We start from the raw sequence: 27,267 nt of genomic DNA, 5'->3' as shown, positions 1-27,267 counted from the left end.
CTGATTATCCTGGCTGAAGTTCTATGAGTATTACACCAGCTGAGTAGCTCTTCATTTGAATCATGCCTTGCAGCCATTTAGCAGGAAAGGAATGTTGCATCCAACTTTGACTGACAGCTGACTGGCAGGCAAGAAAAGCAGCCACCATCTCTCATGGGAATGCTCAGAAACTTGCAGAGGGAGATAAAATGTCAAACCACTGTGATTTGCAGCCTTTGCTAAGAGACTTGAGAGATCAAACTAGATCAGATACAACCCCATTTTAGTTTGGAAAACCAAGCTGTATTGTTTCTGCTTTGAATGTCATAATCAGTAGCATAATTTCTGCATTCTGCAAGATATATTCCTATAGACTGTGGCACCTTGGGCAGTATAGACTCTCTTTAGGCCCTTAACAGAGGTGCATTAGCTCTACAGCCCATATAAAGTCTTTTACCTACATGGAGGCGGGGTTGGGGGGGGGAGGGGGGGTGATCTGCTGCTCAGGGAGGCGGATGTTCTCAGAGTTAAGCTGTGACTTTTATTTTTAAATTTTTTTTTGACCCTTCCCCAACTGACAACATGCTTTGAGACTAGAATTTTTTATCTGCCTGTTGCTTCTTAGTATATATGCATAGTGTATTTCAACCATGCTTTGTAGTAGCACTGCTGGTGGTGTGAAGGTCATATCACACAGTCCTCAGTGGCACCACGAAACCTCATCAGAAAATGGCTGTAGCATTGTGGTGTGCAGTGGGTAATAAAAAGGGAAACAATTACCTTTTGCTGGGTAAAGAGAATCCCCACCAAAAATGTAGGTACTGTGAATCCTAACTTAGATCTAAACCTCTTCTGGTTTATATAGTTTGACTGCAGCAATATTAGTGAGTGTGAGGGAAAACACATATCCCAGTTTAAAGCTAAAACTCTAGCCTATAATTAAGATACATTATTTCCAGACACAAAATAAAATGCAAAATCTTTAATAGAATTGCCAGTGATTTGCCACGGGACTTCCTGGTTAAATGAAGACTTTTTAATTACATTCTGAAGCTGAAGTGCACTAACCTTTCCACTGAATTACTCCTCAGCAGAAGCTGGGCACACAGGAACACAAAATAAAAGTTGTAGCAGGCATTTTTCTTCCTTACTTGTTACTGCTGGCTTTCCAGTGCTTCTAAAATCAAAATGTAGATGCATACTAAAGAAACTTACCTTGCCAACATATTGGTAGTCAGTTCCTGTGTATTCCTCCAATAAAAAGAACTGATTCCACATCCAGCTCCTCTTGGAACGATGGAGGTCTTGCCTGCTGTTTCCAGACAACACCAAAACCTTTTCCTTTTCTGGAAAGCCACTAGTCCTTTTAGATAACGGAGTTAAGAAACTTAGGTGGGGCTGACCAGCCCAAAACAGCAGCCAGAAGCAATGGTAAGTTCTCATCATGGCAACACAAGAAGGTCTAAATAATGATTTTTTTTTGTCTTGTCCTCAAATTAACCTACTTTACTGCACTAAATCCAATCTCATGCCGTCTTCCTTCTTTAAATAGTCTTTGCAGTCTCAAAGGAACTCTGAAAAGAAAAAGAGCAATTATTTTAGCATTTCCAAAGGTACTTAACTGTCATCACTGCAGCAATAAGTCCACAAAGTAGACAAGTAATAATGATTGTTGAAAACCTGGGCTGTTTCTGATTCAAAATGTTGTAAATGGTCCTTCAAATTATCACAATGAATCTGTATCGTGTATGGGGAAGGAGTCATGATGTTTGGATTTAGGGTGTGTGTGGGTCCCCTTTAACTCCATTTGATTCCCTTCATTGATAAAGGCAAGACAGATATTTCTCTTTTTACTGCCTGAACTTTGGGATGTAACTGATTGCTTTCTGATTGGGGATATTGATGAGGTAACCATATTACAGTAAAGAAGTGCTAGCAAAACTGCACCCTGTCTTCCCAGGAGACATTTTGTTGCTATAATTATGGACTGAAGAAACTTAACTTAACTTTTAACTTTAACTGGACTTAACTCCAGGATTTTCCCCTCACATTTAAGGAGTTTTGCCTTTGATTCCATTTAGAAAGGAGTTAACCTGGTTTAACAGGTTAGTGAAATAAATGTGTGTATTTATCAATACCTCACACATAATAGACCTGCTTGTTATTGCATAGGAAATGAAGTGGACACTTTGGTTTTCTCATTATCTACGGCCAGAATTTTGAATCTTTAAATACATAGTTATGCATGTAAATGCTTTCACTAATAACTTCTAAAAATAGAAAACAAACCACAGCTAGTTCATTGCTACCTGTGTGTTTTTACTAGCTACTGCTTCCTACTATTATTAATACTAAATATCGATGCACCTACAAAATAATTACGAAAATGATCTCTATCTCTGAATATGACATAATTTTCAACATGCAAAAAGCTACAGATGCAGTACTCCAGTGTACTGTGGACAGCTCTTCTGTTTTTAAAAAAGCTGAAAGCTTCTATTCAAAAGGAAGAAAATAATACTATGTGTCTCAGGTTACCAGTCACACAAAATGCCTAATGAAAGCTTTGAAACATTTTACAATGTGAAGAAATCAGAATTAGTTGATAGAAATATTCCACGACATATATTTTTGTTGTAAACATTTCATTGAATTTTTAGTTCAAACAGATCTATAACCTCAGAGAAAGATAATCTGATTAATTTTCATTTTCTTTCTCACTGATGCTCTTTGGAAAAAAGTTTAGTGGGTTTTGCTTATTTTTTTCAGTATTCTGACAAAAACCCAATAAATCATTCTGAACTAGCTCAAAATTCAATAGAGCATCTCTCAGTATATGTAAATGACGACTGTGGAATGGCAATCTGACTATATAAAACTGAAGATAAAATTTTTGTTTGTTTCATTGTGTTTCATGAAACACTACTTGGATCATATTCTACATCAAAGACCATTTTTTCTCCTGTTATATAGTTTTGTCTATTTAAAGGTGTACATTAGACAGAATTTAGCCTTTGAGCTACGCTGAAGGAGTTACAGCACCTGTAATGCCTTGGGTGAGCTACTCTTCTGGCTGTCGTTTTCTTGGTACTAAATTGTATAAAATAACCTCAAGTCTCTTAAAGTTCCTTTCAGTAAATAATTTTCTATAAAGAAATACCACTTAGCTTTTATATGAATAGTAGGTAATGGACCAGGACTGTTCAAACAATATTATTTTACTGTTTCAAAAGTAAAATACTCTTAAGAGGTAGCTTCTGTGTAAGAAGGAGTGAGATTTTTACCATTAAGAGGAAGAATGTAAATATTACAATTAATTCTGACACAGTGTAATTTCTTATGGAGAAGAGGGAGGGGTTGTAGTGAGCTTTCTTATTAGCTAGGGAAAGACAACTCTGTCCTGCAGGTCATGGGAGCTGTGTCCACACACAGCTTTGAGAGTTTGTGAGAGAGACACAGACCCCTGGGTATATTCACACATACATGTAACCATGGACACAGAACAGCAAGAGCAGAGCTGCGTTTACAACAAGACCTTTCCAGAAGAGAAACAGGAAAAGCTGGCATGACTAAGCTTTACAATGTGTTCAACAATTGCTTTCAGTGTAACTGGTGGAGCAGTGGCAAACTAGAATGTAGGTTGCTAGAGCAGGACACAGGCACATTCAGCAGATTCAGACATCAGGATAGGGAGGGCTGAGGTGGCTTTAACCCTCTCATTTTCTATAATATCTTTTCTTCTCCTCTTTCTGTACCTTCTGACCTGTGTAAGGTCTTGTCCTTTATGGCTCTGCCAACATCGATTATTACCCTGGCTCTCATTGGACTGCATTCAAGTGGACATCTTCCTTCATGTGATATGGAAGAGGCAATTGTGTCTCAAACAACATTTTTTGACTTCCATTTTCTTGCCAGCTTGCTGTGGGGGGGACGTTGGGACATGCCCAGGTGAGTTAAGTACTTCCCCAAGCAGGGGCAGACCTGGTGAGCTGCTGTGTATCAGGATGGATGTATCAGGATGATCTGTGTTTGGAAGGCAGACGTGGAAAGACAGATTAGACAGTGGTTCTGGCTGTGCATGTCTTCCCTTGCTGGGGAGGGCAGGGTCTGAGGTAGGGAGTGCAGCACATGAGCAAACCTACTACTTTGCTATTAGGGAGGTCTGCATGGGTTTTTGAGGCACAAGGAAGTGAAAATCATCACCTGACAGGCTCTTCTAGTGCTCATACCACCACCTCTATGGCCAGATCCTGTGGTGAGGCTCCATACCTCTGCTCCTGCACATAACATTCTCTGAGAAATGCTGCCTGGACCAACATTACCTAGATGGGATTTGTGCCAGCCTTTTAAAGGATCAGTCCTTCAAACACCAATTGCCAGGAAACAATTATTCCTGTGGGGGAATTTTCTGCAGTTGAAGTCAGCTATATTTCACATCTCTGATGTCATGGGAAAGGTTTTATAGTGGCTCATGCTGAATTATAGCTTGCAAGAATGATATCATAGCTGTGAAATACAGCCCTTTACTCTTCCCTGCAGAGATGTGTCCAAAATGCTGAAATAAGGGCATGATCCTGTAATGTCCTTCTTGACTGCACAGCCTTCATGATGCAGCAGAGCAGCTCAGCCCCAGCAGCTTCCCTGTGAGTGGCAAGAGAGGAGACACACCTTTACAGACCCTGGCTTAAGCGTGCAACTGGGGTAAGTACCAACTAAATCCAGGGTGCCTCTGCCCTATGGGTGCTAATTACTCTTTTATGGGTCATATTGATAAATTCAGTAGAGTGAATAAAAAGGACAGAGCACTACACTCTGAGCTGAGCCTTTAGCAGAGTGAGCTCTTGTGGCTCTTAAATGCCATTTTGTGCTCCAGTCCCAGTGTCTCATGCTTCAGAGAGGTCTCTGCAATGGCGTAATTTTTCTTGTGCAATCTCTCTTTATTTTGGAAACAAGTCATTCACTGGGGAGATTTTATTTTCTTTAAGTATAAATGTGCAAATATAACTGATGGGACCCGGGGATGGGGGCTGAAATTTTATTCTTCACGTTGCACAAAATCAGGTAAAAAAAGGCACTTTAAACATGGCATTTCCCTCAACCATCAGCTGGTCAGGTGGCTGGGGAACTTGCTGTGTAATCAACTGTAAAGAGTGAAAAACAATTTTAGGGTACAACAGCCTCAGACAACCGGCTTAGCTCTGCCAGCTCAAACATACAGCAAATCTGGGCTTTTTACTAGAAAAGGAGGAATGTGCACATCCAAGTTTAAAAAAAATCCCAGTCTAACTTTAGCTATGGTCATAGTTAAGATAAAAGCAATGTCACTTGCAGCCAGAGAACTTTCTTCAGTGCGACAAGTTGCAGATCTGAAGTTTATGTTCATTCCTCTTTCAAAGATTTAAAGCTCAGACAGTTGCTTAATCACTATAACTATCAATTTCAAAATTATTTCCCCCAGGTGATAGTAGCCATAGTCAGCCTTTCTATTCACCCTCTCCAACACTTCATTAACGTAATGTCTTAATGAGAGAACTCAGTGCAAATTTACATCCTTCCAGAGCAATAGCCAATATTTCAACTATAAATCAAGAAGGAAATGCATCCATTGGAGTTACTCCTATGAATCGGGGAGCCCTGCCCTGGAGATGCCTTTCTGGCACAGTGGCAGGCATCAGGTACAGATTCCTGACATGAGGAGCCCCAAAGAGGTTCCACCTTTGCTCCTGCTCAGCTCTGTGGGTTGTAATGGTATTCCCAGCTGGTTGCTAAATAAACCAGACTAGCAAAGAGCCTTCTCATGAGAGGCATCAGCAAGGAGAAGGAAAACAGCTTTTCCTCCTTCCTTTCTGTCCAATTCCATAGTAGTGACTCCATCAGCAGATTCTCAAATGAATATTCTTTATAAAGTGTACTAGAGTCTGGACTTAAGAAAAATTTCTTTTCTGAACCCATGCATTCAATTATGTTTCTGTATGAATTTATACATTCTGGATGTTATGGGCTGCTGATAATTAGATTTTAAATAGCTTCTAAATAGGCTAGCAACCATTGCCATCTCTGAAGTTTTTGATACAACGTTTATTCAAACAGAAGTGACAGTTTAATAGATCCTTTATTCCCTGGTCATCAAGGTACAGTTTCACTGTTTGAGAACTGCATACAAAGCTTCGTAGGTTTTGATTAAGGTCCACTGATACACTGGAATGGACATCAACTGTGTTCTGAAGAACTGATAATGGCCTGCTGTTCTCGCACAGAAACTGGATGAGCAGGTGGAAGTTAATACTCATTTTGGTATCACATATAGGAAACTGAGCATAGGAAATGTGTTAGGGCTTGAGGCATGTTTATTTATTTATTTTTTTATTTATTTCGGTGACACAACAAATTGCTTCTATCCTCATGGAGTTTGATTAAGTTCTTAGAGAAAGATGCACAAAGACAGAGAATAGACACTACTCTCTCATTCTAGCAGATTACACTATGAGTGCACAAGTATATGTACTTTTACTGCCCCCAAATCAGGTCTAATTTAGTTGCTGCTAGACAAACTACTCCCTGGTTTCATCATCATATGAAGTGTTTACCAGCAGTATCTTTGGAAGAAATGAAGGGTTCTACCCTGGAAGCTCTAATTTATATTTAATTTTGTAGATGACATGGGAGCACATTAAAAATATTCTGACATCATTTTCTAGATGCTTACCCAATCAGCACCAATGAAGTCTGTCAGGCCAACTGAGCCTGCTTAAATCCCAAAAATTCCACAGAGCCAACTGGCAGTGACAGTACCTGGACTGCAGGCTCTGGATTCAGTTTCCCTGTGCAGGAGAGTCACTTCCTAGTCACCCAGTGAGACCCTGCAGCAAGAGGAACTTTCGGTACTCACATAGTTTTGCTGGAAGGACTCTCCCCTGGCTCAAACATCACGTGCAAATGCTAAATCTGTCAGGTCTGCGACAGGAGAAGATATCAACAACTCATTGTCAATGCCTGAGGAGCCAAAGGTGAGGAAAGAATTAATGGGGGAGGAGGAAAATGTCTAAATAGTGACTTCTGCATTTACTGTGCCAGATGTGAGAGTCTGGGGTTGGAATGAGGCATTCTAGGTAAGGATCTGGTGATCTGTTGCTTGGATTTTACCTTATTGCAAAGCCAAAGGAGCAATATCCAAGTCCCTAGGAGAAATTGAATGAGTCAGAGAAGCCAGGACCCTAGGGTGTCCTTGGGGCCATCCTATCTAATGTGAAGAATGTGATTCTGCTAGCCTGGAGGCAGACTGCAAGGAAATTATTAAGTCTTTAAGGAAAATCTGCAAAAAAATTACTTTCTTACCACGGAGGAGGAAAGGTTAAAGTGACATTAGTTGCTCAGAGAAAAAAAGTATTCTAGCTAACTTCAAAAAAATGGAAACTTCCAAATTTATTATAGTCACTTCTTTTCAGTATCATATTAATATATTTTAATAAATCATATTAATACATTTTCATATATAGCAAAGAATTTCTTGCTGGATATTTTCAGTAATAGCTAAGTTTCATGTGCTCAGAAGCTGTAACACTGCAGACTTGTCCATAATTGACTTGGACTTAAAACGCCGTTGTTAAATTTGAGCTTACTTTAAAATTATGTCTCTCTTATGACCATTTAAATCTGAAAGTCTTCATCTAATAATTTTCTCAAGTGTGAATAAGCTTTTACAGCACTGAAACCCAAAAGCTTTTCTTCTTTATTGTCCATAAGGCTTGCCTTTGTAAATATCAGCCATAAATGGAACAAAATGTCACTTTTCCAGTGTAAAGATAGCTGATGAAATTTTAATCTTCTGATAACTTTTCTTTATATCTTTGTTATATAAACCCATATACTCTAGTGATCATTCCTGTAAATACACCACTAAAATAACAAAACAGAACAGAGCTGGGAAAGAATTCAAACTGAAAGATTTGTGGGTTTAAACTAGAGGTACTTTATGAAGACATCAAGTACACAATGTAATTGCAGCCAGCAGCCGTTGATTATAATGTCTTTCAAAGTCATTTTTTTATTCAGTTCTCTCAGCAGGAAAAAGGTGCAGAACTATAAAAATAACTAAATGCAGTAGAAATACTAAGATAACTACTACCTCCATCCTGCACTGGGAACTATTAACATGGTGGTTTTGTACAATACAAATGATTTAATCCTAGTGGACCTAGTGAGAGCACCAGGCCTCACAAAAGCACACACTGACAAAAGAGGGGAAGTGAGAAGTGTATCTCCTTAAGTTCTCCTTTTTGCTATGGCAAAAGATGATTATGAATTTATTCAATAGCTGTTGTGTGAACTGACAATGGTGTTTGTCTGTTCTCAGGTATTTTGATTTTTTTTCTCACCTGGCATTTGGAAAAATCTTTAGTGTCATCTTGTTCCAGAGATGCCCACTCTCAGTCTCTGTAGTTAGCCACATTGGAAGTTTATCTTTTATCCACTGTTCAAAAACAGTCTCAACATACAAGACAAGAAAAGGAAATCTTGTTTTCATTGTATAGCTTCATTAAGTGACATTTCTATGGTCATTCAAGAATATCTGTGGAAGGGCTGGAACCTGGACGTAGATTCTTGAGGCTTACAGCAGTATTGTAATCACTAGGATATTATTCTTCTTTTCTGATGGAAGTCCAGGTCATCCTACCTGTGCTTTAAGCACCATGAGCAGCTTTGCTGCACAATGCTGGACATTGGTGTGAGCTGAAGGGTGTATGGACACTGTAGCTGGAGCACCTGGAAAAGGATCTGGCATTCCTTGGGTGTGGAAGCAAGAGCAGCAACTTTATGTAGGTATCACAGGCTGGTCACCTCTGCAAGGATTGATATGGGAGAGGAAGGACAGACACAGCCCTAGGTGATCCTGTCCTCTTTGTGAGTTACCTCTGGGTGGCACTAACATGGAGCAGGAGCTTGTCTTGCAAAAGGCTTCCAGCTTCTTCTGCCTTTTGCAGGTGATGTGGGCACAGACCTCCACGACATTTCAATGTCCCCCTGCTAATACTGTATTCTAATCTAAACCAGGTTTCAGGTATGTGACTAGCAGATAGTACAGACTAATACTGTAAATAATATTAAGTTGTTCCTTGATAGAAGACTAAAACAGCCAAGCAATCAACTACGTTTAGTAGAAGAACAAATCAGCAGTGCTGCTACTGCTATGCATATTTGATATGCATATTTTTTATTCCTGAGGAATACCTTAATGGCAGAGAGTAGCAGATGTGCGTGGAACTACAGCCAGAGTTTCCAGCAGTACCCAAAGCATCCCTGAATCCATGAAAATGCTGTAGGAAAATCTTATTTCTTGATTCAGTTCTTGATATAAATCTGCAGTGTTGTCATCTTGTGCAAGTTACTGTTTTTCTCAGACATGCAAAAAGCTAGTATCATATTATAAGGTTGTGGTTTTCCCTAACCCTTTTTATTTATTTATTTAGGTATGTTGGAACACAGAACTAGCAAGCTCTTCAAAACACACATGTCATCAAAAAGAAATTCAGTCTACACTATGCATCAAAATTTGATGTCTGAAAAGGAGCCTTGCCTTCCTATCCAGATAATAGAAAGACTCTCAGGTAACCAACAAGTGCCTAATTTAAAGTTCTTTGTCTCCCACTGAAAAAGGTACCTGTTGTTGTATTTCTGTTATGACACTGGAGTTTGGAAGTCTCCTAGACTTAGGAGACTTAGCTCTTAGAAGTGATCAGTGGCAATTTAGGATTTAATTGTAAAAAAAAAAATAGATCTATTTTAAAAAAGACTCAAGTGTGAGAAATGTATGAGATGCCACCACTCAAAAATATTTGGTAAGGAAGCTATTAAAAATCTTTAGACACATTAAAGAAAAACCTGGTCAGCTTCTTCCTTAAAACAGTTTCTCTCACTCTAGGGGAAATACCCTGTTTTGCTTTATTCCATGCACACTCAGGCTACCATTTATTAGGTACCTACTTTCATGCCATCTGAGGAAAATTATCCACAAACTCCCATAAATAAGACAGAACCACAGATCAACAAAACAGATCCTTTCTGCACTGATCAGCAATTACTCAAAGCCAAAGTGTCAGCGATACTCTCCAAACAGAGGAGAAAAATCTGGGCTTGCAGATGCTTTAGTGGCATTGGAGTTCTCCCTGAAGTATTGTAGTGTGATAATGAAGGCAGAGGCTATACTGCCACACACATAGCCAGGAATAAAAGAAAGGAGGAGGTACGGTGTCTTTTTCAATAGGCACAGGCATATCTTCTCATCAAAGACTGACTATTTTTGACAGCAGCAATTAGGCAGTTCAATAACAGACACAAGTAAAAGAAAATTCTTTGACAGGGGTGTTTTGAGCAGAGTGTATATTGTTGTGAAATATGATATTAATTGCTAAAATCCTGATTTATTCCCTTCAGAAGAAACCTAGCTACTCTAACAACAGAACCATTTTAGCAAGTGAGGGCAAAACAGGTAAGCAGAGTTCCCACAATTCTAATTTAAGCATTTTAGAACTTGTGCACTTCTCCTATGCACAAAGATTACTCTTTTATATTTTTTATTTACAACTGTCTGTAACTTCACATTCCTAGGATAGCCACAATGCCAAATAGGATGGCTGCTGTCTCTTTTTTTTCTTTTTTTTTTTTTTTCTCCTTTTAGTGACCCTAATCTTTTCTGCCTACGTTTCACAGTTCCCTGCTACAGGGAGTCTCCTCACTACCCCTGCTCCCAGTGTGCCCCATTTCATCTGTGGCAAAGCAAAGCAGTTGTCTTTCTTAAGCAGTTTTCTATTCACCAGCTGCTGCTTGCATCTTCCTTTCTGCTAGAGGCTTAGTGCTCAGTTCATTCTTCCTGACGTCTTGACAGAAACATATGCTAATTTCCCACTCTGAAGTTAGGCGAAAACAAACGAGGTGGGACATAAGGTACTGGAACCTGGGCATGATAGAAATAGCTAAACTTTGACTTTGCATTTGATTGTCAGGAGCTTTCTTATCTCTCATGGACTTTCATGGCCATTTACCAATGTGAAATGGGTGCAGAGTGCTACCTAATCAGAAATGCCTGCAATGCTCAGCTCATTGTGGGCAAGCAAACTCCATTTGTGCAAATATGCTCCAATGGGAGAAGTCAACTAGAAAATGTAGAGATGCCCATTAAGACTGATTTCATTATGAATGTGCTATTAAAAGAAATGTAGATTAGGAGGTCATGCCTCTTTTTTGATGAAAAGGTCTGTTATTTCTTTGATCATGATAGTAACTGGCTACACTAAAACACTATAGATTCTCTAAAAGCTTCCTAGTGTCACCCTTATTAATTACACAGCTTAAGAAGCTGTAGCAAAAGAGAGGAGAGCTAATGAAGTTGGGCTGGTCTCCTTATATCTTTTGATCCTACTTGTGATCTTGTTAAGGATCTAGGAGATCTTCTCAAGCAGGGCTAGATTGGATGGCAGAGGGTGTTGACAGCCCAGGAGGACTAGCATGAGGAAGCAGCTGCAGCAGCGAGGGGGACTGACCATTTCTGAGTGACTTCAGAGTTATTAGGACTGAATAATGAGTATTAAAATGGGAATAAGGCATGCTTGTGGTTCATTCAGGGTGAATAAATACCATGCTATGCTGGCAGGGGTGTTCTAGCAATTTGACAAGTAGCACATTCTGTTTCCAGAAGGATGATATTTATTCATTGTTCAAGTGCATGCCAGAAGCAGCTACACTCAACCTGTGACTTCAGGTGAGGCAATAAACTTTACCTCTTCAGTGTATATTTCCAGGCGTGATGACTCATTATTTAACTGAGGTTTTGTGAACAGTGAGTGATGTTTCTGAAACTCTTGAAGTTTCTTGAATAGGAAACATGCATACTTGCTTTTCAAATCACTAATCTGAGAGGTGGCTTTCTTCTTTGAGAAGAGCCTTTTAATATATTTTTGCTAGTAATTTTATGTTTCTCAGAATATGAAAATGTATAAAAGAATAATGTTACTTTTGACTGAATAGCTTCTGAAGTATTTAATAAAGCCACTTACATAATTTGAAAAACCTTAATGAGTTGCTTAATTAGAAATACAGAGGAAATTTGAATGGCACAATTTTTTTTTCTCTTGGTTCATACAGCTCTACATACATACATTGTGAAAAGCAAATATTATACAGGTGGCTAACCCCTTTACTTGTTTTGTTACAGCATACTTCTTTGGTGAGGAGCTTTCTCTGGGCATTGAAACCAATAAAATGTATGTGATCAAACACCTGTAAAAATGTTTCATCTTAGGAATGAGAAAAAAAAGAACATCAGGAAAGACTGCAATCTGACTTAGAACAATTTATTTTTCTGGTATGACTAAATTCTTTGCAATTATATGCGGAATCTCTTTGGGATATAGAGAGTTTGGTTTTTTTGCAAGTGGAGTCTATAATGGAATTACTGAAATCTTCCCCTTGTGTAATGGAGACTTGAATATGGTGCTTTAATTTTAAAATCTGTTCTAGACAGACTCTTTTCTATTGTTTTCCATGTAAGGGAACTGGAGCCATCATGCAACTTTTAACTATATTGTTAATGCTAAATAACTATGCGATCATCATATGCAGCAAATTGGGGATTAGAAGCTTTTGGGACAGCTCTGCTTTTATGTTTTAGACAAATGAAGGAGCTAATCCTAAAAATACAGAACATATGATTCAAGTGGTTGTTCTCAGTCCAGGATTCAGTAGAACATTGCTCTGTGCAAGCCAATGAAGACAGGAAAATTGGTCTTTGCTCACTGGAGTTTTTGGTTTTGATTGTGAATTACTTCCATGGAGTTGCCAGGATTGATAGCCAAGATCAAAAACACTGGAGAAGTAGTCTGGGAGGAGCAAAATGAAAAGAAATAATTTCTGTATAATTTTAGCTTTTATGCTTATAAACAGATGTCCCTGTTTAAAAAATAAACCCAAGGAGATACTAATCTGCACAAGCGAGACTTACTTTTGTTTCAGAAAATCCTTTTCATAAGGCATTCCCTTGAGCAGTTAATGCTCAAGGAAATGATTTCCAGTAAGAAAAGAAACATGGCCATCTGAGGTGCCAGTATAATCTCTGATGCTTTCCTTCACATCAGAGAGGGGTAAATCATCTATTCTTCCATTAATGTTAAGACTTCATGTGTCTTAAGTATTTTCTTGAGCCAAATCTAAACTTCTCTGACACTCTTACAGAAAGCAGTGAACAAGAACAATCAGCCTCAGTCTTGTTGAAACTGTTAAGAATTTTGCATCAGTTGAGCCAGCAAATCACTCCTAATTATTTAAAAAATGTTTCTTAGTTCTACTATTGCTTCTTTCAATTTTTGTTACTCTTACTGGCAAAATTTCTGTTAGCCTGGTTTTATGACAGGAGCTTAAATGACTGGAACTTAAATACAGCTTGAAGTGACCAAATGTTTGCTGACTATATCCAGAGAAATCCATGCTTTTGCAACAAAGAATGCAATTAATTAAATCTCAAACATTTCTAAAAATCTGACTTATTTGCACTCATAACATGTTCCACTTCAGTATCTTAAATATTACCTGCAATTTTAGTGAATTTTGACTGTCATCAGCTTGGGCTGCTTCTTTCTGGAGAGATAAAAGCCTTCTTCCTGTAAAGGTCACTTAGCTTTGATCCTAAGGTCCTCCCAGTTTCTGCTTTCTTGTTTCCTTCTCTCCTCTAGTTATGGGTAAACTGATGTAAGCCAAAAATTGTCAAACTGTCCTGCAAACATAAGTGTTTATTCACCTAAGGTACCCACATAGTCTCTATTACCAAGGAGTTTGGTCACTTAATAATCTTCACTGTATTTATTCTCAATGTAGCTCTGTGAGAGTAGTAAAACTATCATTTCTGAACATAGAAGGTAAGTGCAAAGACCAGACCTTCAAAAGCACTTAAAAACCTAACTCTTACTGCAATCAAGTAAATGGCATTTAAGCCTCCTATATCCTGACATTTTAGACCTAATGCAGAAACAGAAGACTATATGGACATCAAAAAAATCTGAGAAATTATTCTAAATTGAACATGGATATACTCATAAATACATACACATTTTTTTTTCATTATTCTGTAAGATTTAATGTTTTTCTACATAAGTCTTGACAACTTTGCTTTTAATGATCTCTTCTTAAAGAAGCTGTAAGACATTTACAGTTTATGATGTTTCTTGCCTGCTGGATTGAAGACAAGTTTAAAAACAAAACTGAGGTTACACCAGCAGTTTATTAGCTCTATCTACTCATTATCTATTGAATGGTCTTGTGACAAAATGTTGTTTCTTCAGTTGCATAAAAAAATCCATTATTTTTCTGTTTTAAACCAGAAATTAGATTCTTTCTCCCATTTAAAACCCTCCCAACTTAACCACCACACAGGTATTGGGTACATACAGGTAATGTAAGGGGAATTCTTCCCCAGAATCATCTGCCTTTTCTCCCTTCTCATAATCACTAACCAATAACCCTTTCTTCTGATGTACTGCAAGCTGTTTTACTGGCAATAAGACTGTTTTCCAAGTATGGGCACTTGTAAAGCAGTAGGGATTACCCAAGATTCAGTCTGTCTTTGGAAAAACAAGATTCAATCTACTTCAGTCTAAGATTTATGGTTTTAGATATTAATTTCCTCCTGCTTATCTATGTCTGGAGTTTGTCAGAAATGTGATATATTGTCACTTACTACCATATTCCAAGTGTTGAGATTACATGTGTATATATATGTATTTAAATATATATACTTAAGCCTGTACCTGTGTGCTATACCCTGCTACCTAAACTGATAATGGCTATTGTAATCCTATTATTGTTAGTAGGAAATTAACTTTAATTTCAGTGCTGAATAGCGCAAGTGATTCCTTGATGTTAGTATCCAGAATAGGATGGAGGTTTAAAACCACAAGTCACTGTTCCTCAAAATGGAAGTGTGACTCCATCAGATGTGAACAGCTTGAATGAAAACCTCAGGTGTTTGAGGGAATAACATGGAATGCTTTGACTGAAGTTTGTTTGGCTGTAGCTGGAAAAAGAACAAAAGAACAGGTAAGAAGAGTTTTACTGACATAAGCACTGATGTAATTGGCATGTACAAGACTGCATCAGCAGTGCCAGAGTGAGCACAGCTTTTATAGCCCTGCACCTCAGGAAATAAGATGCTACCATTGCTACAGAAAAATTGCAGATTTTGTTTTACCTTAACACAGGCCACTTCAGGTTTTGCCTGGTCCTAAGCTTACATTAGCTTGATTTGGCTGAATTAGCAATTGCTCAACAGATGATGAATATCTAGCTTATTTTTGGTGTTATCTTCACTCTGTAAAAGATCGTGTTTTATCCTAAAGAAATTTCAGCATGCATGTTTTTCCAACGCCTCTTGAGTAACTGGTAACTAAAGTTCAGCACCAGTTAAAAAAGTGGTATTAACAGACTGCATAAAAAACGCAACCTGCTGCATAACTAAAATATTCCTCCCAGTGAAGATTTTAAGGTGCTAATTATTTGCTGTTTCTATTCATAAGAAAGGTGAGTGAGATATAACAAAAGGAGGTAAATACAAGGAAGTTGGTGAGTTACAAATTGGGTTGTACTGTTAATGGGAATAAGCAATAATTAGTTAATAAGAACTATAAATATTAGCATCGTTGTAGCTGGACTTGGAATAACTGATTAATTTTGATTTTGCTGTTGAAATACTAATTAGACTAACAATAAACTCTAATTGTCGGCTCTGCATAAAAGGTGGGTCCTCCTGTGCCCAAATGATAATTTGACTGTAATGCTCTTTGTCAGATGGGCAATTTTTATGCAGCAGAAGTGTGGGAAAAGGGAAATAATAAGTAGCAGCAAGGAGAAAGAGGAGTGGCAGCAAAGAGGCTTCCAGCTTGGCAGCGCTTCAGAGCTGGGACACAGCTGGTTATCCAGCTGTGATCCTGGAATGAAGCCAGACAAGGAAGACTCAGGGCACACCCCTCAGATGTACCTTTTCATGCATTTATATTAATCTCATGCCAGCAGCACTCTGACATGCTGACCGTCAATGCAGGGGTTGGATTCCAGCCCAGCAAGTGATCTGAGTGGGTGTCCCTCCCGTGTGCCGTCCTCTCGGAGCAGCACTGAAGGAAGGGCATCGTGTGTGTCACGAGGGCTGTGATTGCTCTCTTGGTCACAAGAAAATTTTTGCTCTCAAAACAGCCCCTATTCTCAGCAGTTTTGCAGCGCAGGAACAAGCCCCATGCCAAAACAGTGTCAATTCATTAATAAAGGCTGACTGAAATTCGGAGCCACATCTCGGAGCTGTAGCCCATGTGGATGCCTGAGGGAAGTGTGGACGAGGGTGACTTTAGGCAGCCTTGCTTTCTGACATGCTTTGAGGCCTGAAGTGGCTTCTGACAGAGCCTAGGCAGTCCTGTAGTCACCACACCAGCCTGGGTTTTGCAGTTTAGCCTCCACCTCTCCAAATCCAAGACCATCCTTGGACATGCACCCATGGATGGTAAAGTATGCGAGCAGAGCTTCTGAAATTCAGTTCCTGTGCAATGAAGCCTGAGGGAATGTGTCCTTCCTGATGGTGTCTGGAGCTTCTAAAGTTCCTTTATCAGCTCCTTAAACAGACTCTCTGATAAATACAGGGAATCAGTGAGTGATGGCTGGGTCCCTATTCATATCCAATTGCAGCAAAAGGTGTGACAGACAACTTGGTTTCCTCAGTCACAAAAAAAAGAAAAAAAATAACATGCCTCACTGCTCTTGAATGCTAAATAGGGAAAGAGAGCTTTTCACCTCAGTGGAGTTGCAAACCCATTGAAATGACATGGTGGGGAAAGGGCCAGGATGCAGTTCCTGTGGGGACTCCCACTTAAAAGGCACTCAAGTCTTGAGTCCTGAATAAGCATATGAAAGAAAATTAGTTGTCTTCAAGGAAAAAATGGCAATGTCTGGCCTGCCTTGCCATTCCTTCTCAAATGGGAGAGTACAATATATCATTCCTTCTTAAAATCTGCATAAATTTTTAAGCCTAACATTTGGATTTATTAATAGCACAACTTCCCTCCTCCATTCCCCCAAGATAAGAATTCAATCTCTTTTTTTTCCCAGAAGCCACGTTTTTATGCATACTTATGGGCAGGCAAGGTTTGCAGAAGGTGACTCCCTACAGAAAATGTGTGACTTCTTAATGTTAATTTGTTTCTGCATTTGCTAGAGGACCCTGCAGTAATCTGGATGAATACTTGCTGTAAATTGATAACAAGGTATGCTGTCCTAGAAAGTATATGCTAGCATAAAACATGAGGGAAAAAGAATCCTCATTCCATTTTAAATTAGCCAAGCTGTTACAAAATGGAGAGATTTTCCTTTGTGTTCTGAAGTAATTTATAAGGTGGGATTTTTTATTACAGCTGTTTAGTGAGTGAGATGGGAAAGAGACAGATAATGGATGAATATGCTTCTTCTGACGTGGAGGGGTGTAAGCACAGCTTGTGGTTGGGGGTGAAAGGAAGATTAAGTGTCAGCTGTCCTATTGTGCAAAATTTTGACAGACTTCTATGTAGTGTAGTGTGGAATCTACACTTTTTAAATGTCTTTTTCTTTCTCCAGATATATGTGGAAATACCACTTGTAGTGCTAGGTGTAGCAGGAATTATATTGAAATGCAAAACTGCAGGAAGAAAATCAGAAGTAGAATGGGTCTGTATTTTGCTTCTGAACATTTCAGAGCCTGGGAGGGATGGTAAAGGAATGGCAGACAACTTTGGTTTAGTCAAACAGAATTTCCTTCTGGGTTTAAAAGGGAATGAATGCTTCCATTGCATATCTTTCACCCACTCTGAGGGGACAGTACCCCACAAACACTCTAATCCTATCTAACCCTATTCCTAATCTTCTTGGCTGAGTAAGATCGACCTTGTGGCTGTGAGTCAGTCCTCTTCTACCTTTTGCCTGCAGCTGCACTTGTTTAGTCATGATTAGCTTTTTATCCTGAATTGCTTCTAATTGCACTTTAAGGCTGTTTTATCCTACTTTTTCTTCATCCTAATAGTAGAAGGGAAAAATCCATAAATTCTATTTTAGACAAGAGAAAAAGATCTGAGCAAAATTTTAAACTGTTTTTTGTACTTACTGTTATTTATAGGTTTGATCTCCAACCCCATGGCCCAGGTCACCTCTGTTCCAAATCACATTAAGCCTTAACGTGAAAATCATAACAAGTGAGATCATAACAAATAAATAGCTGTTTACCCATGAGTCTTTTCTATTGTTTCTCTTTTTTTCTGTGTGTGTATGTGTGTGTGTTATAGTATCATTGTGGTTTAATAGGATCAAAGTAATCTGACTTTTGTATTCTCATAGCTGGTCACAGGCTAGATGAACATTTCTCAAATTCAGCCTTCCACCCAGGACATGTACGAGCTCTCAAGGAGGCATAAAGGAAACATCCCAATCCAATGACTGCTGCAGATGTGTTCAATAAAAGCAGAGCTGTAACTACACAAATTACCTTTGCTAAGCTGCAGGGTGCTGCAGAACTGCTGGAATGAGTTTCTCCCTGCCACACTTTTCATTCTCTCTGCTGGCTGCAAATGAATACAAATTAAGAAGAAATCCCCGAAAGAGGTCATGGGCCTATACAAATATCTTACAAGAGAATTGGGCTGCTCATGCAGGTCATTTTTTACATTGTAGAAAGTTTTAGGAAGAAAGGGATGTCACCTTAGAAGCCTGAGTAGGGCAGAACTGTGAGATGATCAGACTAGCAATTTCAAGTTTTGCAGTAATTGTTTTAATTAAAGTCTCAGCTCTTGGAGACGGGTTAATGTTGGAGAAATTCCATTTTCTTTTAGGAAAGCATGTTTCTAGTCTGATGTTTGCCAAACAATATTTGGAAATATAACCCGTGTCCTAGCCTGTTAACTGGGCTCAAATGCAATGAAAGCTGAATGTACAATTTGTTTTCATTGTTTGAGACAAAGCACCTCTTGAATGGAAAGCCAAACTAATACACACTGGGGCTTGGTCCCAGACTTTCAAATGAAGCACGGGTAATTCTGGATGTTTAAATTCAAGACCTGAATCATGAAGAGATTGAGAACAGCAGACAGAAGAGGCTATCATGGGAAGGAGGATGTGGTAGGGGTACAAAATACCTGTTGTGACCAGGAGCAACAGAACAGTTTTAGCAAACTCGATCTGCTAGGTGTACATCCAGGACAGAGCAAAAAGCACGCTTTCTGCCAGGGAATGAAATGTGATCAGAGAAAAATTGCTCTCTTGCCTTCTGCTACAGAATCCAGTTTCTTGCAGAGACTGATTTACTTGATCTTTTGGCACCAAAATGCCATAATCAGTGCATTCAAAACTGTATTAAATGAACTAGACCCTGGTTTCAGTCCATAGCCAAGCTATATTCTCCCCAGACCTCTATATCTGGCTGAGGCTTAGATAAGCTCTTTCACCTCTGACACTCGTGGCTCTGAAGGGTTCTCAGAAACACACCTGCTTCTCCTTCTCTGATAGTGGCACAGGGAGGAAATGGTTATATTCTGTCTTTGTGGAAGAAGGATTTTAAACATTCTTCTATACTTACAGGTTTATTTCTCCTAGCAACTATTTGCAGAGTCTCTCCTGCTGCAGGAACCTGGGAAACAAGACTAGGAGTTTACCTACATGAGAGAAATATGCTGCCATAGTTTGTTTGTGGGTTTTGGATTTTTTATCCCTCTGATGAATTTGCTATGCACAATCAATTTCAAAATGCCATAAAAAGCGCCAACATGAAAGACATTCAAAATCCTTAGTGGTGTGTTGCCTTTAAAAATAACAAGATTTTGGCTTCAGGCCAATCATGCTGAGAACAAATGGAAAAAAATTCTCTTAAAATATTTCATGTTACACAGTGGATTATGCTGGATTACAAATAATCAAACATGTCTGTTTATTTTTAAAAAGACATTCATGTCAAGTGCAGTTCTGTAGCTTTCATGTTTGTTTTTTACTACTCAGTAATATTTTAATAAAAACGTCTTACTGGCCAGAAAATATTCTTTTATTACTCATTGGATTTTGCCTTTTTCTTATGCCTCCTCAAATTCATAGGTTTTCTTACATGGACTCCAAGAGGAGTAGAATGGAATCTGTTTCTGATTAACAAATTGTACTTTCTTCCTTCCCTACCTTATGAAACCTGTCACAATCCCATGGAAGATGGTCATGGAGTGACCTAATTTGTTGGATAGAATCATTGGTTTAAACACACCGATTTTACATAGTATTTGCCCTGGCATTAGGTAATTTGATGTCTTTTTATCTCCCAAACACGGCTGATAACAGTTGCAACTTATGTAATTGGCAGAGTTTTGAGAACAAGCTTTATTAATTTGTCCACTTTTAAAAGGATGAGCACATCAGAAAGAATGGGATAAAGGAATGGAGTAAGAGTGGCTATTATGTGGGATTTTTAATGGATTAGTGGCATTTGAGGAAAAAAGGAGGGTTTCTCAAAGTGCAAAAGCAACTTTTAGATTATGGAAGTAATATTTGTCCAATCATTGAAATGAAAGAGCCAATATGATCAGTGTTCCTGGACAGAGAATTTGGACCCTGAGGCTCAGTATTTAGAGTCTTTGAACCTCTTCTCATCTGCCAGCTGACCCTGGTGGTGCCAGAATTCCGCAGGCACTTGTACTTCTGTCATCAAAACCCTCCAGGTGCGTGCACTTCTACTATTGAGAAAGGACAAAATTATTTAAATCTGATGCAGGCAGGCAATGCGGAAGGCAATGTGGCAGGCAGCTAGCACTTGGCATCATTCACAAGCTAGACCCTCATTTTCCTATTTCCCCTCAGGAGCCTCAGCTGGGACATCAAACTGTGCCTACCAAATTGGAATGGCATGCAAGTCCATTTCCCACCTCCAGCCGCTGTGATCTGGTGGGGCTCTCGGGGGAAAATCCTTTCCAACCAGGTTGTGCTAAAGCCGAGTACCACACTCTAATATTTATAGCACCCAGGCTGCCCATCTGACTGCACAGCCACCACATCTGAGACTCTTCTCCAGCCTTTCTTTGGCATGGTAGCAAAGGGAAAATTTTGGCTCAAGTTCTGTCTCCTGCTTATTTTCCTTTTCCCTGCTCCTGCCTAAATGGATGGAACATAAAGAGCGCTGCAGTTCCACCTTATATAAACAACTGAATGAGCTTAGATGGAGGTGCTAAGTCTCGTCCACATGTTCTCTCTCAGCTGCAGCTGCACTGGCTTAGTTTTTGTCACCAAATGCTCATCTGTACCCCCTGCCAGGAAAGAAGGTTGTTAAGCTGCACAATGCCTTAACCAATCTCAGTTGAAATAAACTCATTGTAGCTTGCAGATCTCAAAGCAAACCTATACAGTTGGCACAACGGAGGTGGGGAGGACTCCCAGGAAGGGGTCCATGTGAACAGCTCTGGGAAGGTTGCCTGAAGGTGGAGGAGTAAGGCAGTATCCTTCACCAGCATAGCATAGGCAGAAGAGGATATAGGAACAAGACTTCAGTCACATTGAAAAATGGGGGCTGATGCAGCTTCTGAGGAGAATTGATGAAGGGGCTGAATTGTGCCTGAACTCCTGTGCTTGCTTGTATTTCCTGGCCTAGGCTGCAAGATGCCAGTTTAGCTATTAAGGTCTAATAACAAAATAGAAAGCTTAATTATAAATGATGAAATGTTGCATTAGAGGTTAACAGAATGGTCTGATAAATAAATCTGTTGTTGCGTTTAATCTCCCTGTTAACAAATTACTGGTTTGTCAGTTGTCTGCTTCCACCCTTCCCTACTTTTTTTCTGTGTTTTTTGTTTGTAATGCAGGTGGTTGTATATTATCTATCATTTCTCTGAAGATAACAAAGTATAACTAAGACTTAGCTACATAGCTTCAGCTGAAATATCTCCTGTTATGTTGTTGCTAAAACCACATCTCCTGTTTCAGTCATGCAGAAATGGATGAAATGGGAATCAGACATAGGGGATTTAATTGCAGTGCCAAAAGGCAGGGAGAGCCCTGGGGAATCAGCACCATCTTTTAGCCTTCTAACATTGACACCTGGGAAATTTGAGATTAATATATCGGATAGAACAGAGCTTGCATGTCATCTCTACAAAATCCCCACTGTTTCCAGTTTCACTGAACACTGTACACTTAGGCACTTCTGCCAGAGTTTAAAAGCACTTTATAGGCACTGAGAAGAGCCTTGCAACACATCTTTATGCTAAGTGCTATCTTTATTTAAAAGATTGAAGGGGGAAGGAGAAGGGGGAAGGAGAAGGGGGAAGGAGAAGGGGGAAGGAGAAGAGGGAAGGGAAGCCAAGCAGGAATAGTGCCGAGAGGGACTTATAAAAATACTTGTGCAACTTAATGGGAATTAGGCACCCATCTGACTTCAATACTCCCATGAAGGAATCTAACTCCTGTGGATGAACTCCCACAGGGACTTTTGCAAGTCTCTTGAATTAACATTAAATCTTTGTAAATCTCATACAGAAGAAAGAGTATGTCAAGTCTGAGCCAACTGTGGTTATGGTTGAATGTTTCTACCTCTCACTGCAGTAAATGGGACTTATAGCCATACAAGAGGTCAGCCTATACAGCTCTAAGGACATGATAGTGAGCCTGGGTAATCCAGAAGCCTTCCACACTGGCTGGCCAGGTGTGCTCAGACATGAAAGGCTCCACATATTCTGACTGTGTGCTCAGGATCAATATTTACTTGGTACTGAAGGTGGACTTGGGTAGCCCACAAAAGACTAAGTCACCTCTGGAGTGACTTGCACATGCCACCCTGTAGTGGAGCAGGAAGTACCATCTAGTTCATCTTATACCAGCAATGAAGGTAGTGCTGCTTCCTGGTGCAGGCAGTGGCAGGAGAAGGAAGGCACTGAGACAGCAAAGACTACAATGAAGCAACCTGCTTCTTCTGAAGTCTTGAGATATCTGGCAGCTTTTTTGTTCCTGAGTTCAGAAATGTTCAATCTTTGTGATGCTAAGATTTTTTCTCCTTCTGATCTCTATGATTATACATCACTTAGTGGTTTAGTCTCTAAATCATGTCTTTCAAATTACAGGATATATTTGAAAATTTCATTGTCTCCTCAAAAATCTAACAACATCTCCTTCCCTCCAAGATCTCAGCAAGACAGCCGGCAAATCCACACCCACAGGCAAAAATTACAGAAAGCACAAAAGTACATGGACAACAAAAAATAAGGTATGAATTCAATATTGCATACTGCACTCCCTGTGCACAGCTATAAAGCTAGCTCAGTATAGATGAGACCCTGTCAGAGCTTTTGAGACCTCTTCATACATTTTACAGTGTGCTGCAAAACTAGCAGGCTTGGCCCCAGTGTTTCTCTGATCACAAAGCCAAGAGAAAAGCAATAGCAGAAGTGAGAGCTGTGTCTGCTGATACAGTGAATGCTGTAGAACCTGCTGGAGCATTGCTGCTGCATGTACGAATGTGTTTGTTTGCTCAGGTGTGAATATATGTATTGCCTCCCTTTGTTTACATGGAGGCTTTGGTTTCCTGTGTGTATACAAGTTTGTTCTAAAGGCTGGCACATCTCATTTTTGAAGCTGTGAATCCTGCAAATTCCATCTAAGCACAGTGCCAGCAATCCACAGCTGTACACAGCAAGAGCAAGTGAATAAATCAAGTGTGACTGGAAGGAAAGCAAAGCTGCTTTGCTCTTGTGTGAGCTTTCTCTTACGTTCTGTGAAAGACCCAATTTAGCAGAGCACTTTACTTTCAAAGTGTATGTTTTTACTGAAGGCTGCTAGAGGACCAAAAGATAAAGATGTACCTGAATGCTTTGCTAAATCGGGGCCTAAAAAGGAGAGCATAACAGAGAAAATGTTGATCATTATCTAAGAAATGATGGGCTGGCATCATGCTGATAGAAGTACTTTTTCAGTGCACATAAAAACAGTAGGGATTACAGGTGAGGAATGGATTTCTGCATCTTATCTCTCACTCATTGAAACAAATGGTTTTTTGTTTCCAGCAAGTTTTTTAACTTATTCTTTCCAAACAGGCATTTTGTTTGTGAGTCAGGTAGGAGCAAGGGTGAATGAACTCTTCTGATTGTCCTGCAAGTTCAGAGTGGCCTTAGTTTTATTTCAGTAACACATTTTGTTCTACATGTTGGCAAACCAGGAGCAGGATGTCTGCTTATCCTCTGTGCTGGAGACCAGCACACCATTTGCAGAGTACAGTAGCATTTCTGAAACTAGGAAAAGCAAACAATGTTCTGGGAACATAACTGTCTTCCCCGGTTAACAATTTCCCTTACAGAGAAAGAGAAGGGAGAGGAGAATTTGAATTTGAATGTGCCCCCCCTCCACACACACGCTCATACACCTCCTGCCAAAAGATGCATCTGGTTCTATAAAAATCCCAGATCCTCTTGCATGAATGTAATCTGAAGTCATAGGTTTGCATAAGAACCAAATCCTCAGCCAGAGGGCTGTGAAGTATCTGTCATCTCATCAGCTGGATACATACAGAGAGAGCTATTTAGAGCTGCTTGGAAGGCAGGGACTTGGTTATCTTTTTACCTCTGTGCACCTGTGGCCTATCTCGCCTATTTCATAATGCTTCTAATCACTTTTATATCCCCTTGTTTGAGCTAAGGGCAACTTCAAAGCAAGTGGCTGATGTTTGGGTGCTCTGACCCTTGGGCATGGCAAACCTTTACCCAGGGGCAGTGAGACATTGTGGTGTGGAGGTGCTGCCTTGTGCGATGGGGAGGAAAGGCTCTCCATGGAAGGAGAGTACAATGAATTTCTGGGAGAGAGGTGGTCAGCAAAGCCGATGGGAGTGCATTTAACCCACTGTTTCTACAGGGAGGTAGCCTGGGAAAGGTTTGCTTTTATGAAGGAAACAACTGCAGCACAAAAAGCACCATATGAAATAGTGTTAGGCAAGATTCACAAGAACCTCCTACCCTCATCTCAAGTGATTTATGCTTTACTCTCACTTCTGCTTCAAACAAAATACAGGCTTTGAACATAGATTCAGCTAAAACAATGCAGATTAAGCAAAGAGGCTTTCAGAAATAGTGGATCATTGGCCACACCATCCTGCAAATAATCAGCTTTGTAACAGAGGGCAATAAAAACAATGACTCTCTACCCTTTTAAAAATAAAAGGAAAAAAAATATGTCTTTGGTCCCATTGTCTGTACATGTCAGCTACAGGTCCCTAAATATTATCAGGATGTTACTCAGGGGAGACACTACAATGCCTGCAATGCTGGTGCCATCAGACTCTCTTTCCAGATTAAGGTGTTGGCCAGCACACTTGAAACTGCATCCCACTGTGATGTTCTTTTCCTTATTCCACTGAAACAAATGGGGCTCTGGTTCACTGCTGACTCTTTCTCAAAGTGTAGTGTGTCACAGTGATCTTAGAAACAGGTCTGTGAAGCGAGCTCTCCCATTCCTGCTCTGAAGTGCTCTAGCAGATTAAAAACAGTGAGATGGAGAAAGAGAGGTTGCTGAGCAGTTAATGGCACTAGAATGGGGAAATTGCATGTTGTGATGAACATTGCCAAAGTTTGTGACCTTGCCTAGTGCATGTGGTGCTGATTATACCAAAGGCTGAAGCAGATGTGAGGGAAAATTGAGTTTCATTTCCTCCCAGCTATCCCAGGCCCTCTTTGGTTAAGTGGAGGATTATGATGCTTTAGAAAAATAATGTATATTTCTCTGTGTGGCTGTAATAATGATGCATGTTTTCCCCCAACCCAAGTAACTGTGATAGATGCAGCTGGCTGCAACCTATGATGAACACTAAGGTTAATTGGAAACAAGGGCACAGCAGTCCCTAAATAGCATTATTCTGTGCTATATTCACATGCTGTCATTAATTTTCCTATTTGTTTGACTTTACAAAAACACATAGCAACAAAATCTGAAAAGAACAGAAATAAGAACTCTACTATACCTCTTACCAAGGTAGTACTGATGAGGAGGAGCTGAATTAACCAAGTGCTTGCTGACATTATGCTTCTGTACAGCCTAACGCCTCCAGGCAACGGGAGAGCACACTGTGCAGTGGCATTTGCTACATCTGTGCTCTTCTGTCTCTTCTACCTGGTTTGTTAAAAGATTGATTATCATAACACTTCCAGGCCATGGCTATTTTATTATAGCAGGGTTCAATCTGAGTCAGAATTCAAACTCCTGAAGCATTGAAAAAATAAAAAATATAGAACATAGGACTAGAGCTGTTGAGTAGTGTGAGAATGAGCACACAGCAGATGGAGTCTGGTGTCTCTTCTCAGAAGGTGGCCAGCATCTGGTGGATGATCTGCATTTAGAGGAATGGTCAAATATCCAAGCAATAGGCTGTTATGGGGATAATCGGCTTTCCACATGGGGAGCCTCATCTGGTAGAGTTACAGACTTCTTTCAGATCCAAAAATTTGAGGTATCATGGACTTTCCAAAAGTAATTATGGGGACCTTGAGAAATTCTCATTCCCAGTTTACTGTTTGTCCACACACACACACCTCTTTAGACACTAGCAAAGTTTGGTTTAGCAGGATTATGTGTAGCAGTGGTTCCTGCAGTACATACTCCTGTTAGATGAGAAAACCCACATTTCTTATACTCTGAATTTATACATTTAGGGATGAGGCCATAAAGCTTAGAGCAGTGGAAGGTTCTGCAAAGCTGCTGTAAGAGTAGAATGTGAATGAGAACCAATAAAACACAGATACCTGACAAGCGACGTTTGTCTCTGCTGATCCCACAGAGTTGCACAAACACACAAGACAAGCCAAGCCTGTACAACGTGTGAAACAATATGTACTTGTCAGAACACCCCAAACAAAACCCTACCGCACTACTGTCTCCTTGTCCAGCAAACAAAGCAGTGTAAGACCTTTTGCTTTATTATAAAAGTCAACAAACCTATATACATATGGAGATTATCCATATTATCCATATTATCATATAAAACTGATTTTTACAAGGTTTTATTCGAGTCAATGGTGACAGTATATGGGTATATTAGTATGTGTATATGGAGGACTTTCAGTGTAAAGTATATTCAGATTACAGAGAAAATTAGGTCCCAGTGAGGCACCTCAACTGAGACTGTAACTATTAATACCTTTGCAAGATTTCAGGGAAAAAAATCATACCAGATGCAAACCCTGTTGCCCAATTAACTCCATGAAAATGGCCAAATTATGATGTTTAGCCATCAAAAATAAA

General features: G+C 39.6%; 1 protein-coding gene across 2 annotated transcripts in view; it reads right to left on the bottom strand.

The window, feature by feature from the left end:
• LOC100223925 (cadherin-6) overlaps positions 1-27,267 on the bottom strand; it is a 102,958-nt gene that overhangs the window by 49,826 nt on the left and 25,865 nt on the right. The window contains exons 2-3 of one of the 2 annotated variants that reach the window (XM_041714559.2): positions 6,869-6,972; positions 1,195-1,553 (exon numbers count right to left, since the gene is read on the bottom strand). In XM_041714559.2, the coding sequence (XP_041570493.2) occupies positions 1,195-1,425 (231 nt within the window). In that variant the 5' untranslated portion in view covers positions 1,426-1,553; positions 6,869-6,972. The remainder of the gene's footprint in view (positions 1-1,194; positions 1,554-6,868; positions 6,973-27,267) is intronic. The other variant, XM_012571527.5, reaches the window with a different exon arrangement.

Source organism: Taeniopygia guttata, chromosome 2 (genome assembly GCF_048771995.1).
Source record: "Taeniopygia guttata chromosome 2, bTaeGut7.mat, whole genome shotgun sequence".
In the NCBI taxonomy this organism is placed as follows: domain Eukaryota; kingdom Metazoa; phylum Chordata; class Aves; order Passeriformes; family Estrildidae; genus Taeniopygia; species Taeniopygia guttata.
Note: the sequence above shows the minus strand (reverse complement) of the source record. Positions and strands in the feature narration are given on the sequence as shown.